Here is a 15,650-nt window from a genome sequence, read left to right as displayed (position 1 = left end):
CATCCCCCAAGCCTCCTTGTTCTTGTTTTCCTCTGCTCCTATCCATCCCCACCACTACCCCAGACCCTATTATTCCCCACCCTCTGCATCTGAATCAAGTTTTATCCTCCCTTCTACTGGCTCCCAAGCAGCATGGAGAGGGAGCATTGACAACACAGGATAGAGTCCCCATGTTCTCACACTGATTTCCCTGCAACCAGTAAGTGCACCTGAAACGGAGAATCCTGCTCAGACCCTTGTGTCCTGGGCTGGAGGATACTCAGTGCCAATCAGAGAAATGTTCTGCCAAATAAACAAGCCTCTACTAAACAGACAAATTGTGATTTTTCATACTGGTAGTTCAGTCAAGCGTGGGTAAATTTTCCACAGAGACAGCAAACTTCAATTCCCTGTAACAAAGCACGGAGACACTACAGCTTCTCAGAATATTCTGAAGATATTGTATAATGGGCAATGTTAGGCAACATAACTTGCACTTTTAGTGAACACACAACCGCTATTTCGATTCACACTGAACCTCATGTCAGCATGTCACTTGATTTACTAATCCAGGATTCTTTTATTTTAAATGTTCAAGTATTCAAGGTCAATTTTTGAAATTCTTAGTGCAGCTTTTCATTCATGTGAGGCCTAGCTACCACTTAACAAGTGACTGATTTCTTATGGACCCTCACTTTTTATGAATACAAGAATGTGAATGAGAGTTCATGTACATGGGGAAATTTACTAACATAACTATACTACTGCTACAGATATATTGCTGTAACTTCCCGCGTGTAAATGTTCTGGAAGAATGTCCACACAGGAAGTTACACCAGTACACTTGTAGCAATATATATTTTACTAGCATAATTATACTGGTATATTTCCTTGTGAAGAAAAGCCCTAAATTATTATTCTATCTTGGAGGGGATAAATAAAGATTTTTGAAGTTTAAGGGGCCCCTGATTGGCCCTCTCTTTTTTCATCCCTTTAAGGAGCAAATGCCCTGCTGTGATCTCAGGCAGGGGTCTACATCACTGGCTGTGGTGTAAGATGTAGCACCACCACCTGAGGCAGAAGCTGCCTCCACAGAAGAGACTGTTTATTCATAAAACAGCCACTGGAGCGCACCCTCAAAACTATTGGGACAATTCTCGAAATGGTTAATCACCTCCCAAATGCGAAAGAGGCTGACTGGGGGAAGATGAAAAGTACTTGTACTCCACCCACACAAAGGATGGTATAGCACTGAAGGGAGTGATGGGAAAAGGGGTGTTCCAAGGAAATGCTCCAGGGAAGCTCAGTCAGCTAAGTCAACTTATCCCAAACTCCCTACCCTCAGGCAGGACCATCCCTACTCTCTCAAAGACCCTCTGATCTGCTATTGTGAAGGGATTAGTAAAAGGCATACTGTAGTGTAGGCTTTATGCAGGACAGCATCTTGATCTCCAAACTGACTTCACTAGACAGCTGAAATTCTGGTTTCCTCTCAAACCTTCCACTTAGACCCCACCCCTCTTAGTGGGGGGGGGCGGGGGGGAGAGGAGGAAATTTGACAGCTGCCCAAACCCTCAACACACACCTATGTTTTTTGGATCCCTCTGCCTTTTTCATCTCAGCTGCAGATTGCATCATGCTCTATTGCCATATATAATGCTTCAAGTAGCAGAAGAGTGAAACTAACCAGGTGTAAGGAGCAAAACCTGTTTCTCTTCTCTCCTCACCCATAGTAGTCAGAGACAGAATTTATGCCCCTGGTGCTTTTAAGGCAAGTGAAGCATGTGTTGGAGCACAGACTGCAACACCAAAACAAGGTGGCTGAGGCAATATCTTTTATTGGACCAACTTCTGTTGGGGAGAGACTCTTTTGAGCACTTTAGAGCTGTATAAACTCAAAAGCTTCTCTCTTATCCATGGAAGTTGGTCCCATAAAAGGTACTACCTCTCCCAACTTGTCTCCCTAATATCCTGGGACTGACATGGCTACAACAACACTACATACAACAATGCAAGGTACCAAATTTTGTCATTTGAAATGGAAACTCCATGAGATGAAGAAAAATGAAGCACAACTTAATAGCAACATCTACTTCCTGAGCAAATGCAAGGAACAAAACATAACTCTTGACCTCTACATACAAAACTAAATATGCTGAACAGCTCTGGAGATGGACTTCATAAAACTGAGGAATCACTTACTGCACCTCACATACTCCAGAAAGGATCACCTCAGACAAGAAATCACCATATGTTCCCACATACTGGAAGAAAAAAGATCATGCAAGAAATCTAAAACAACTATCAAGAAAAGCTGAGGACAGTCATCCAACACAAATACAAGAAGTGGAACCAACGACTCCACAACCTACAAAACTCCACCTCCAGGAGAAACCACGGCACCAATACCTACTAAATGAACACTACATGATGCCCAAACATCTATCAAGACTACTGCTAATGAACTGAATTATCTGCACTCTCTTAGGGTAGGTCTACACTGCAACTGACAACCCACAACTGGCCTGTGCCAGCAGACTCAGGCTCATAGGGTTTGGGCTAAGGGTCCCTTTAACTGTGGTGCAGACATTTGGGTTTATCTGGGCTTCAGCTGCAGCTCTGGGACTCCCTCCCACCTCACAGGGTCCTAGAGCCCAGGCTCCAGCCCGAGCATCTACACCACAATTAAATAACCTCTTCGCCCAAGCACCAGCCAAGGGTCTTTAATTTCAGTGTAGACATGCCCTGAGGGACTGAACTTCTGCTCTGCCACAGAACTGGATACCAGACTAAGAGCATGTCTACACTACAATCGATTACCTATGTAATTACTGCAGTGGCTCATGTCCACACTACCCTCTGTCAGTGATGTGCGTCCTCACCAGGAGCGCTTTCACCAACTGAAGAGGGGCCGTGTGTGCGTGGGGGGAGAGGAGGGAAAGGAGAGTTCTGAGAGCCAGGCTTCTCACCTCTCCACTTCTAGGCGGGAGCAGGGGGAAAGCTGCCTGTGGTTTCTCGCCTCCAGCAGGGAGATCTGCACCCAGAGTCCAGTCGGCTGCCGACCCCAGGAGACAGCAAGGCTCCCAGAAGGGAGCCCAAGTGGCAGCCCAAGCCGGAAGCCAGGGTGGCAGCCTGGCTTATAGCAGAGACCCAGTAGCAGCATGGCTGGGAGCCGGCTTTCTTGTTAATTTCACGTCCCCAGCAGAATTTTAGCCAACATCAGATATAAGTAACACAGCCACAGACAAGAGTGAAACTAACCAGGTGTAAGGAGCAAAACCTGTTTCTCTTCTCTCCTCACCCATAGTAGTCAGACACAGAATTTATGTCCCTGGTGCTTTTAAGGCAAGTGAAGCACGTGTTGGAGCACAGACTGCAACACCAAAACACGGACACTGCGTCACCCTAACTACACTGACATAAGCCCTACGCCTCTCGTGGAGGTGGAGTTATATCATCAGTGTAATAGGGCAATTACATCAGCGGGAGCAAGGCTGTAGTATAGACCAAGCCTCACGTGACTTTTTCTCTGTCCCCACCTTCCTTTCCTCCCTATGACTTGAGGGGTGTTAACACATTTCAAGGGACCATCTAGCTTGAAGTGGCCTGTTAACTACGTATGTAAGCAATCTGTTTCATCTTGTATTTAGCTGTGACACTCTGAGGGGTAGTCTACCCCGGAAGCGCTAGAGAGGCTATGGTGAGAGGCGGTAGCTATGTCAGTGGGAGAAAGTCTCACGCCGACATAGTGCTGCTTATACCAGCGCTTAGGTCAGTGTAACTTGCCTTGCTCAGGTGTGTGGATTATTCACACCCATGAGCAACGTGAATTATACCGAAGTGGTAGCGTAGACAAGCCCTGAGTAAGTTTCCCAGTCCTGAAAGAGGGCTCTGTGTAAGCTCGAAAGCTTGTCTTTCACCAGAAGTTCGTTCAATAAAAAAAATATTACCTTACCCACCTTGTCTAATATCCTGGGACTGATAGGCTACAACACTGCGTACACCAAAACAATTCATTCTTGGCCTTCACAGTTACCTTCAGAGGCCCACTGTCCTTTAAAATAGGCAAGTGACATTTTTTGTTAATTGTGGCTTTGCAAACAGTTTTTATGTTTAATCTCAAGAAGTATGGACAGATACTTTGTCACCACCATACTATACAGCTAGACCCCATTTGCTGAGACCCTAAAGGCCAGCTCCAGAGTCTAAAATACTCCAAGTATGATGAAAGAATGATACATACTAGAGGATCAAAGTGACTGGAAGGCTATCAGGGCGATTTCTAGCAAGCTGAAAAGAAAAGGTTTAAAATTTGTGTGCTGAACACCATTACTTCTTTGTGCAATCTGGGCCTTAATTCACTTTTTAGAAAAATATTTGCAGTTCACTCAACCAGGAACACACTGGAGTCCAAGAATTTTAAAGGTAATCTCCGAAAGTATTTTGAAACATTTTCCTTTTCACATTTTTTTTTTCTTTGTGTTTAAAGATGGCCTGAAAATTTTTATTAGTCCTGGTCTATATTACAGGGTTAGGGTGACAAACTGCCTTGCGTCAGCCTTGCTATGGAAATGTCTTCCCTTAAATTTGGCTCCCACCAATGTAAGTGCTTCTCTATGCCGAGTTAGTACTATATCACCATGTCCCCAAGCGGCGCAGAGTCATAACTGACGCAATTAGGTTAATGCAATGTCAGTATAGACACTGTGCTGCTTGAGTCAACTATTACTGGTTTTCAAGAACTGTCCCACAATGCCCCACACTGACAATACAATCGATACAAGTGCTCCTGGTAAGGAAGCATACCACTGACCTAGGCAGCCAATGTGTACACACACAAGCTATTTAATATCTGAGGTGGCTATATGCTGACATAAATTGGCTTGACATTTTGTAGTATAGACATGGCCTTAATCTTTAAGCTCAAATATCAGAAGTGTCATGGTCTTGCTGGAGAACCTGTGGGAGTTCTCAGGAATGTTTATTGTAAGATGTAACACATCAAGTGAAGGAGCCAGAGTAACAAAGCCTTCATTTATCCAAAATATTAGCCACTGTAGTTAATGACCTGTTAACAAAAACAATGACAGAAAATCCCTTTCCCACTTCTTTATCACCTTTCACTCTTTGCTCTTGCAATGCACTCTTTCACTATCTCTCCAGGAATAAGCCTTTTCTGAACTGAAGTATTTTATAAAAGAAGCAGTACCACCAATTCAGCTGAAAATATGGTAACAGAGGGTTGTGTGTGTGTGTGTGTGTGTGTGTGTGTGTGTGTGTGTGTGTGTGTGTGTGTGTGTGTGTGTGTGTGTGTAAGTAAAATCCCTGGTGTACACAATGGCCATAGTCAGCCTAGACAGGGCTGGAATTTCAAAAGTAGTAACGAGAAGAGAAAGTCTAAAAACCTTTCAGGCTTCTGTCATAAAGCAGCAAAAAAGAAACAAGCTCAAAGTTTGTGCTTCAAAGATGACCTACAAAGAGATATCTTATTGTTATCAATTGCTTTTTGCAGGATCTGTTCTACTGCTTAATACCCATTATCTTGTAACACTGCTTATTTGCCCAACCTTTTAACAAGCACAAATTCTCCCAATTCCTGTAACAAGCTCAAACCCTTGCCTCCAAATCACATGATAAAGGCAAACAGAGCAAATCATTGATCAAGATATAAACATCACAACAAGGATTGCTGTATAGTGGCAATTCCCACCTTACTTGGAAGGAAGCCATTTTAAGAAACCTCAGTGACTACTTTTAATACCTCAAATAGCTATATTGGTACTAAATAAATAAATACAGCGACTAAGAACTATGGGACCTCTTTTTCAGCTTGACATATTGAACCACCTTGGCATCTCAATATGTTTCTTCTTAGGACCTCTTACTGAAGACCAATTCAATAGATGCACAGGAAAGGTAGTTTATTATAAGAATGCACTAGAGGTGGGAAAATCTGTTTAAAGTCTGTTGAAACATTTGATTAATTTAAGGGGACACTTAGTTGCTTCTGTGTTTGTATTGTTACAAAATCTAAAGTTACTAAAACTAAAAGATTAGACAAAACTTCTGTCCCATCCCGTCCCCACCAATTTGTGTACTCCACATATATGTACACAGTGCTATCAGAGTCAATTTCACTATTTGCCTTGCATAACCAGTTTTCCTTTATTTGTGTAGGGTTCTCAAACAGCAACAGAATAAAACTTAAATTAGGAAAATGATAGAGCAAAAATATTTGTTAGTCTGGAGCAAGACTAATTTTTAAAGTATGATTTCAAGTTACTAACCCTTTATCAGTGGTTAACGGACAACTTGCCTCAACAAATCTGAAAAATATCCTGCTTCATTCATTCATATATATATATTTTAAATACACTGTCCCTCACTAGTGTCCTCTGGGCATTAAATGCAGTGTACACCCTCCATTTGAATCAGCTTTTTAATCCTGCTCCTGCACTCTCTCCAAAACTATTAGACTGAAGAAAAAACTTTTCCTGAACAATATTATGGCATCCTTGGTCCCACAGTGCACAAACAGATTATTAGTATTTTAATTTCCTTATTTTAAGAGTAGTTGCCATAAAAATGGTCTGATGTAGTCAGATTCCCATTAGATCAAAACCATCCCACTTCTTTGGGCAGAAACTGACAACATATTTTGCACTGGGAAATAATCTCAAACGGCCACTAAACTGAAAGCTACCTAGTACCAGTACAATGGTAGTAATGCAATGTGTGTAAAAAGTTAATGCTGTCAGTTATAACATTTTCATCTATTTCTTCCCAAATACCAAAAGTCAGTATTCTGTTTTAATGTTAATTTAATCCTTAAACAAGAAAACAGTAGCTTCAAGGTTAAAACTGAAGACTCAATGAATTGAAGATTCTTTCCTAAAAAGTTACCCAAAAATACATAGCCTAATGTTTTCACATATTCTAAAATACAACTTCAAAATGGTTGATGAGGTGCCAAGTCAATATTAGATAGCCTTTGTAAATAAATAAATAAATAAATAAATAAAAAGTAGTCTTATCCTAAATCCCAACTTTTAAGAACAAATTTCTATATGTTAGCAAGACCTGAAAGTCTATTTTTACTTACCTGCCAAGCCCCAAGTTTAATATTTCACTTCAAAGAGCATGGTCCTTAACAAAGGAATCAAACCAGATCAGGAATTGAAAGAAAAATGCCACCCTTTGTGTGTTTGTGATGTCATCTGCTGAAGACAATGAACTCTGACCTTTGCAGGTAAAATTTCTACAAACTTGCAAGTTAGACTGAATCAGGTATGTACACTTACAGTGCTCTGAGGTCTTGGACTTGCATTTTGCAGCCCTGGACTAGTGCCAAGCACATACTATAAGGAAGCACGGAGTTTCAAAGTCTGATCTGTTGCACCACAAAAGCTAGAAACTGATGTCTGGATGAGCTTGCCATGCCTGGAAAGCATCTCGGAATCCCAAATTACAGATAAAGGATTCATCTAACTATAATTGTCTCAGATAGCAACTGCTGAAAATCAAGTCACAACTGTAAACAGAACAAATTTGGACGCATATCTTGCAGCCTGGTTTGGCTACACTAGTCAAAAATGGTTATTTCCAACCACTAACCTTGGACAGGAAAGATTTGAACCCCTGGACATATGCCTAATAATAAAAGTGTTTATTAAGACAGTGCTTAAAAACTATCCAAGAATGCAGCCCCATTTTGTTAGTCCCTACACTCCAAAAATCTTACAATCTAAATAGACTTCTTGGTACAAAATTACTTTTAAAAACGTGCTAAGGCTCCAAGTAAGATATCAGGTTAAGTATAGATTATGCATTTGAGAGTTTGTCTTGATTTATACTTGAGAAATTCCTCGGACCTCAAGAAGTCTGAGTTCAGGATGCATTTCACTTGCATGCACTGGTGACAAAAGCATACCAGGGAGTCTCCCAGCTGCATTTTAAATTTAAGTTATATCATCCACAGTTACAGTGGAAACAAGTTTTGGTGGCAAGTTTACCAGAAACTATTTTGAAAGTGTTTTAAGAGTGTCATTTTAATTCAAATCTACACATTCTCCTACTTGAATCAACAATTTTGAATTTAAGAGTTTTCTTATTCTTGAATGTAAGCAATAAATTAAGACACAGTAACCACATTATGCTCCTGTTAGATAACCAAACTAGTAAGTCAAGCCACCAGACCTCCACAGTAAGAGAGTGTGTCAAGTTACTGTAATATTTAAGAAAAAATATGACAAACCCTAATCACTGTATCCAAAATTGACATTTTCAGTGTATGATTTAACAGCACTATGAGTTTCTGGTTTGTTGGCAAGCTGTAAAGTGACAAAGACAAAAATAATCTATCCAGTCTCAAAATATTTAAAATGCCATAATGCTTGTAAATACAGATCAACACCAGTTTAGAGTTTAAGCTATTTATCTTTAATCATGCTTGTCATTAAGACCCCAACAGTTTGGGAGCTTGGATGCTGCACTATAACACTAAACCTTTGTTCCACAGGAACGTCACAACCGAAATTGAGAAGATTTACAAGTTACCTAAACCCCACCCTCTGCCACTAACCTTCCTCTTTGGAAAGGTTAAGCTTCCATCACCCCAACATTTTTTTTGAGTTAGCTGTAAAGTTACTCCACCCTGCTGGATTGTGCAAGGATGAAATTCTCAATAGATCATCACACAACAGTCTTCCGCCCCCAATAAAGCAAGAGATGAGGTAAAAAGCCATTCCTCTACGACATTATGAAAGCGGTGGGTTTCCAGGGGGAAGTGGAAATCTAGAGGAATAGGAGCAGCTGCTGCTGTGCAGAGTGAGTTGACGGGAGCGTGGACGTGTGTGTGTGATGTTATTGCAGAAAGCAAGAGACCCGGAAAGAGCCTGAACTAGGCAAACCGGCCGCCATCTTACAATGCGGGAAAGAAGTTACACGCCAGGGAAGAGAAACCAATCTGGCCGGGAGGCGGATCCCCCCTCGGGAAGGAGCGACCCAGCACTGACTGTCCCTGCGATGTAAATACAGCCACAGCACAGCCGGGGAATCAGTAACAGCAGCAGCGCAAGAGATGGAGGCGAGAAGCCGACACCATCTCCGCGCCGGGTGACACTGACATTTAGAGCCCTTGCTCGGGCCCTCCAGACAACCCAGCGCCTCCCCGCGGGGCCACTGCCACCTTCCCAGTGACTGCGACAAAAAGGGCTCCCGGGCGACATCACCCGCCCTGCTCACCTCGCCCCGCACAGCCAGCCCGGGCCCCGGAAGGAGATCAGGCCCCTGGCTCTTCACCGCGGGGGGGGGGGGGGGGAGAGACGAGTCATCCGCCCCGGCCGGAGGCCTCCCTCACTCCCCACCCAGAGCCGGGGGCACCGCGCACACACCAAGCAACATCCTCCCCCCACCCCCCGTGCGGGACCCAATAACCCCGAGCGACAGCAACACCACCCCAGGGACTCGCCCCCGCCGGGGCCTGACGCGCAGCCCCGGCGTCGGGGAGCAGCGCCGTCTCCCCGGCCCGGCCCTCGCTCACCTTGTTAATGCGTTTGAGCGCCATTGTGTGTGTGTGCGCCGCCGCCGCCCGCCGGGCCTGTCTCTGCGCCGCGGTGACTCCGGGCTCCGCTCGCGCTGAGGGGGGAGGGGGGTAGTTGCGTCTCTCCTTCCTCCGGAAACAGCCAGGGGCGCCCGCCCGAACGGAGCGCAGCCGCCCACAGCCTCCTCCCGACGGGCGGGTCCGGCCCCTTCTCCGGAGAGCGCTGGCTGCCGCCGCCGCCGCCTCGGAGAGGACAGACGATGAGCTGAGCTGCTGCCGCCACGGAAGAAATGGAGCTCAGCCCCCTTGCACACCCGCCGCCGGTGGCGAGGCCGAGGAAGAAAGGAGGGGACAGCAGGCACCGCCCCCTGCTCCCGGGGGCGGGTCACTGAGGAACCTCGTCTGCACCCCCCTCTCACTGGAGCAGGGAGGGACGCGCTAACCGCCGCCGCCGCCTGGGAATCCGCGCACGCGCTACCAAGACTGATGGGAGGGGGGCGGTCCGGGGGGGCCCTCAGGCGCGTGCAAGTTGCGCGCACGCGCCTTCTAGTGCTGCAGGGGTGAGGGACTGAAGAGGGGGGGAGGCTCGTGGGGCCTCTCTCACGAGAGTAAGACCGCACGCGTTCCTGTTCTGGGGAGGGGAAAGAGGCGCCGCTTCTCCAATCAGAATCCCGCACTTCCCTCTTCGCAGACAATGTGAAACCGGCGCATTAGGCAGGGCCCAGTTTCCCCCTGCGCTTGAGTAGGCGGTTTGTCCGTCGCTTTGCGGGCTACGGAGTAGCCCACAGAGCGAAGGCTCTTGCCGGGCCTCCGATTCTTCTACGTGCCCGGCTCGTGGTCACTCGTTAGTCCCCGCCCCGGGGGTTCGTCTGTGCGTGTACACAAAATGGCCGTCGAGACCGGATCTGCGTTCGTGTTTGGCTAACCTCGTACTGGTATCCCTCCGCTCAGCCGCTGTGAAGGGGAAACAAACCCCGGCGGCGCTAGAGGAGGAGTGGCACGAATGCCCCTCCCCTTCCTGTTTGTATCCCTGGACGTGTTTCCAGGTCTGTATAGGTCCAGTATAGACGCAGCAGGTTTGCACCTCGGTGGCGTCGAGGTCAGTCCTGTCCCCAGCTGCGTTCACCTGTCCAGTTACACTGGGATACAGTTACGCTGCCTTGCTTGCTAGGATTGCTGGATGTACAGACACACCTTGGTTAGGGTTGCTAACTTTCTAATTACATAAAACCCAACACCCTTGTTTTGCCCTGAGGTCCCGCCCCTTCCCCGAGGCCCCACCCCTGCTCACTCCATCCCCCCTCTGTCCATCTCTCCCCCATCCTCACTCGCTCATTTTCACCAGGAGGGGGTGAGGCTCTGGCTGGGGCTGAGGGGTTTGGGGTGCAGGAGGGGGCTTGGGGCTGAGGGATTTGGCATGTGGGAAGGTGTGCCGAGCTTGGGTTGGGGCATGGGATGGGGTGCTGGGCACAGGCTCCAGGAGGTAGTTTGGGTGCAGAATGGGGTTCAGGGATGGCAATTTTGGGTGCAGGCTCGGGGCTTCCGGGAAGAAGCCAGCATGTCCCTCCGGCTCCTAGGCAGAGGCGTGGCCAGGTGGTGCCAAGCGCTGCCCCTGCCTGCAGGCGCCGCTCCTGCAGCTTCCATTGGCACAGTTCCCAGCCAATGGGAGTTGCGGAGCCAGTACTCAGGCCGGGGGCAGCACGTGGAGCCCCAGTGGCCGCCCCTATGCCTAGGAGCCAGAGGGACATGCCTGCCGCTTCCTGGGAGCTGCACAGAGCTGGGTAAGGAGCCTGCCAGCCCCATGCCAACTGGACTTTTAATGGCCCAGTCAGCAGTGCTGATCAGAGCTGCCAGGGTCCCTTTTCAACCAGGTGTCCTGTTCAAAAACCAGGCAGGTGGGAACCCTAACCTTGCTTGCTGTGACAGCAGCTCTGTGGCTCCCAATCCTTGCATAGCCTTAGTCATTCAGCGGCTCTCAATTCCCACTCCCTGTGGGCCATGTCTGACCCCCTCTCCATTCGTGCCACTGTGCTCAGCAATTAAAGAGTTAAAGGTGACATTATTACACTTTATAATTAGCTCCTGAATGAGAATAGATGTGGACAAATTGGAGAAAGTCCAGTGAAGAGCAACAAAAATGAATAAAGGTCTAAAAAACGTGACCTATGAGGGAAAATTGAAAAAAATGGGTTTGTTTAGTCTGGCGAAGAGAAGATTGAGAGGAGACATGATAACAGGTTTCAAGTACGTAAGAGGTTGTTACAAAGAGGAGGGAGAAAAAAATATTCTTCTTAACCTCTGAATATAGGACAAGATGCAATGGGCTTAAATTGCAGCAAGGTCAGTTTAGCTTCCAATTTGTCAGGGTAGTTAAACACTAGTATAAATTACCTAGGGAGGGTGTGGAATCTCCATAATTTAAGATTTTTAAGAGCAGGTTAGAAAACAGCTGTCAGGGACAGGTTTCAGAGTGGTAGAGCTGTGTTAGTCTGTATCAGCAAAAAGAACGAGGAGTCCTTGTGGCACCTTAGAGACTAACAAATTTATTTGGGCGTAAGCTTTCGTGGGCTAAAACCCACTTCATCAGATGCATGCAGTGGAAAATACAGAAGGAAGATATATATATACAGAGAACATGAAAAAATGGGGGTTGCCATACCAACTAATTTAATGGTGTCCAGTTTGCAAATTAATTCCAGTTCTGCAGTTTCTTGTTGGAGTCTGTTTTTGAAGTTTTTTTGTTGAAGAACTGCCACTTTTAGGTCTGTAATTGAGTGTCCAGGGAGGTTGAAGTGTTCTCTGACTGGTTTTTGCGTAGAGACTGTCCGGTTTGGCCAATGTACATGGCAGAGGGGCATTGCTGGCACATGATGGCATATATCACATTGGTAGATGTGCAGGTGAACGAGCCCTTGATGGTGTGGCTGATGTGATTAGGTCCTATTCAAGGGACATACCTATTCAAGGGACACCATCATAGGACCTAATCACATCAGCCACAGCCACCGCTGCCACCATGCAGCACAGAGACCAGGTCAGGCCGGCTCTGCAGCTGCGCTGCCCCAGGAGCTCACAGCCCCACCGCCTGGCGCATTGTGCCGGCGGTGGAGCGAGCGAGCGAGCTGAGGCTGCGGGGGAGGGGGGACAGTGGGGGAAGGGCTGGGGGTGAGCCTCCCGGGCCAGGCCGGGCAGGATGGTCCCACGGGCCGTAGTTTGCCCACCCCTGGTCTAGATAATACTTAGTGCTGCAATGAGTTCAGGGGCCTGGACTAGACCTCTCACTGGAGGTCCTTCCAGTCCTACAATTCTATGATGGGAGTTCACACATCAAAGGACTATTATTTCAGGCTGCCTGCAGACCAAGACCAAGGCAGACAACACTTTTGGAAGGCTACCTTTGTTAACCGTGAGGACTAGAAACCTTATTTAAAAAACAGTTTAGATTTGGAAGAATCTGACGCTGCCCCTTCATTCACAAATGTGTCAAATGGGCAATGTGTTTGACACCTCTCCTCTGCAGTGAGTGACTTAAGTAAATATTAAGTCCTGATGTCTCCAAGTAACAAAATAGAGCATGTTTTATGTGATCACAATTTATCTTGGGCTCCTGTATGATCTTCAGAGAATGGGGTCAGCAGAAAGTCAAGTCTCTGGAGAAGGCTAGGTGCATGTTGCACACAGAGGCTCCTCTGAGAATGGAACATGAGGTCCCTTTAGGGTGACCAGACTCCCAATATTAGGGCCTTCATCTTATATAGGCAAATATGCCTCCCTCCAAAAAAGTGTCCCAATTTTTTATACTTGCTATCTGGTCACCCTAGGGCCCTTGCAGCAAGAGCCGGGAGGATGCTGGGAATGGAATAAGAAGCCATCTGTAGGAGGGCAGGTATGATGCGGAGACTTGGCTTATTTATTTTACAAGAACATCATAATAGTAAAGCCAAAAATACAATTGTATGCCTGCCTCTTTAGGGGGCAGAGCTGTGGCTCAAGCAAATATTTTAAAAAGGGTCTTCACTCTTCCAAGATTTTGAAAATGACACCTACTTCAAGCCTTATGTCCATTTCTGTTCTAGGAACGGGGGGTGATACCTGGATCCTCAAGCACTTAGAGCCATTCTCTCTGGAATTAACTTGATTATCACACCAAGATCCATGGACTACTCTTAAGTCTCCCAGAACACTTTCAATGACCCATGGAGCTGTATCTTTTACCCTGGTGGAGTATCTGGTCTGTTTAAAGGTTTATAGAGCCTTTTTTTATATAGGTAACTCAGAACAAGGCTGTTTTCTAACTTTGAGATGCTTCTATTTGTGTAAATTCAATTATACACCTCTACCCCGATATAACGTGACCCGATATAACACGAATTCGGATATAACACGGTAAAGCAGTGCTCGGGCGGGGGGAAGAGGCAGAGCTGCGCTCTCTGGTGGATCAAAGCAAGTTTAATATAACGTGGTTTCACCTATAACGCGGTAAGATTTTTAGGCTCCCGAGGACAGCGTTATATCGAGGTAGAGGTGTACTTAGTTTTTTGAGGCAAGAACCTTACCCCATTTTGGTGAAGTAGCAAACATGTAAGAGGACAAAATCAAACTGCAAACTGACCTGGAGAGATTAGAGAAACGGAGTTTTCAGAAAATTATGGGAGGTTCACTATTAACAACTGTGATGTCCAGGGAAAATAAATAACCAGCATAGATACATAATTGAGGAGCATAACCAAACAACCATATCCATTTCAGTGATTTCAGTTTGTTTTCATTATGTTGTCTTTAGTATTGCTCTGATATTACTTTTCTGTGTACACAAGGAGTCTAGTTGTTGCAGAAGAGATGTGGGACCAGGAGGGGAAGTGTCCACAAGAAAATCTCAATCTTTAAAAATGTTTCCCAATATAAAAAAGTTTGAAAAGAACTGGGTTATAGGGTAAACACATTGAAAACAATATTCTGCCTTATAAAATTAAATGTTTTTTAATATGGGACTGATATGTTGCTGTTAAGGGATTTTAGCAAGTGTGGCCCTAGGAAAAAAAAGATGTTTTTCTATGTGATAAATTTTATCCATTCCTAGCATCATCTTTGCACCTATTCCTTTTGTTACCCAGCCTCTTGCATCAGCACTATACCATATAATCATTATTACTGTATTCCACAGATGTGGTCCAAACCACAGCTTTCATTAGTATCTCCACAATGTTTTGGGCCATTACTATAGAATACCTTACTGTTACTTATAGCTTGTTGTAATCCTGAAAGTGAATAATTTTGGAGAAATCAGTAAAATTCCAACTATCCATTTTTGAAAAAAATTCACTAACAGTTTTTAGACACTTTTTTCATGTGGGATACTCAAAAATTGTTCTATTTTGAAAACTGAAATCTGGCTTCTGATTAGCCATCTTTGAAGATGTCATGCTTTGCTATTTTACAATAAAATGGTTGAGAAATAAATTATAAATGAGTGAAAATATAGCATGCATCTGTGTAATTTTTCTTGCTAATTTAAGTGTGCAAGAATGGTTATCCTGGTAAACATCTTGTTTTTGTGTGCTATTTCAAAGATCACACATCAAAGTAAAAACATATTTGAAAGTATGATCTCATGTACATGTAATAAAATAAAAATAACTACTGAGAATGGTTTCATTTGTGGTCATTGGTTTGTAATAGATTTCCATTTCTGTAAATAAGAAAATATTGTCATGTTAGGTGAATATACATGATTAAATAAAAAATAGGTAGTTTGTATGCTCAATAGTTTTTATTTAAAAGCAATTAAATTAAATACAAAGTAGTATGTTAGTGTAACACGATACTTGAGATTTTAATTCACAAAAGCAAGGACATTTAAAGTTATGTTATTAATTTATTTAGAGTTATAAAAAAATAAAAACGGGGCACTGTCCAAGGTTTTAGCTCCCCTGCCATAAATTACAAAAACATATAATATTAAACCACTGGCAGAACAAACTCTCTCCTACCAGTCTGATTTCTCTCAAATCTTTTAGCAATGCTATATATATTTATCAGCTTTCAAAATTATCATGAATAGTCAGTAATTCATTGATCTCAACAAGAATAATTAGGTTAGTAAAGACTAGTTGTGCAGTCTTTGCAGGTT

At 44.8% G+C, this 15,650-nt stretch overlaps 1 protein-coding gene across 2 annotated transcripts in view; it reads right to left on the bottom strand.

The window, feature by feature from the left end:
- UBE2D3 (ubiquitin conjugating enzyme E2 D3) overlaps window positions 1-9,853 on the bottom strand; it is a 28,766-nt gene extending 18,913 nt beyond the window's left edge. Inside the window, exon 1 of one of the 2 annotated variants that reach the window (XM_065405527.1) lies at window positions 9,521-9,853. In XM_065405527.1, the coding sequence (XP_065261599.1) occupies window positions 9,521-9,544 (24 nt within the window). In that variant the 5' untranslated portion in view covers window positions 9,545-9,853. Of the gene's footprint in view, window positions 1-8,903; window positions 9,174-9,520 lie in introns of those variants that run through there. The other variant, XM_065405529.1, reaches the window with a different exon arrangement.
- Between the last annotated feature and the right edge of the window lie 5,797 nt (window positions 9,854-15,650).

Source organism: Emys orbicularis, chromosome 5 (genome assembly GCF_028017835.1).
Source record: "Emys orbicularis isolate rEmyOrb1 chromosome 5, rEmyOrb1.hap1, whole genome shotgun sequence".
Classification (NCBI taxonomy): domain Eukaryota; kingdom Metazoa; phylum Chordata; order Testudines; family Emydidae; genus Emys; species Emys orbicularis.
This window is presented reverse-complemented; position numbering and strand designations above follow the sequence as displayed.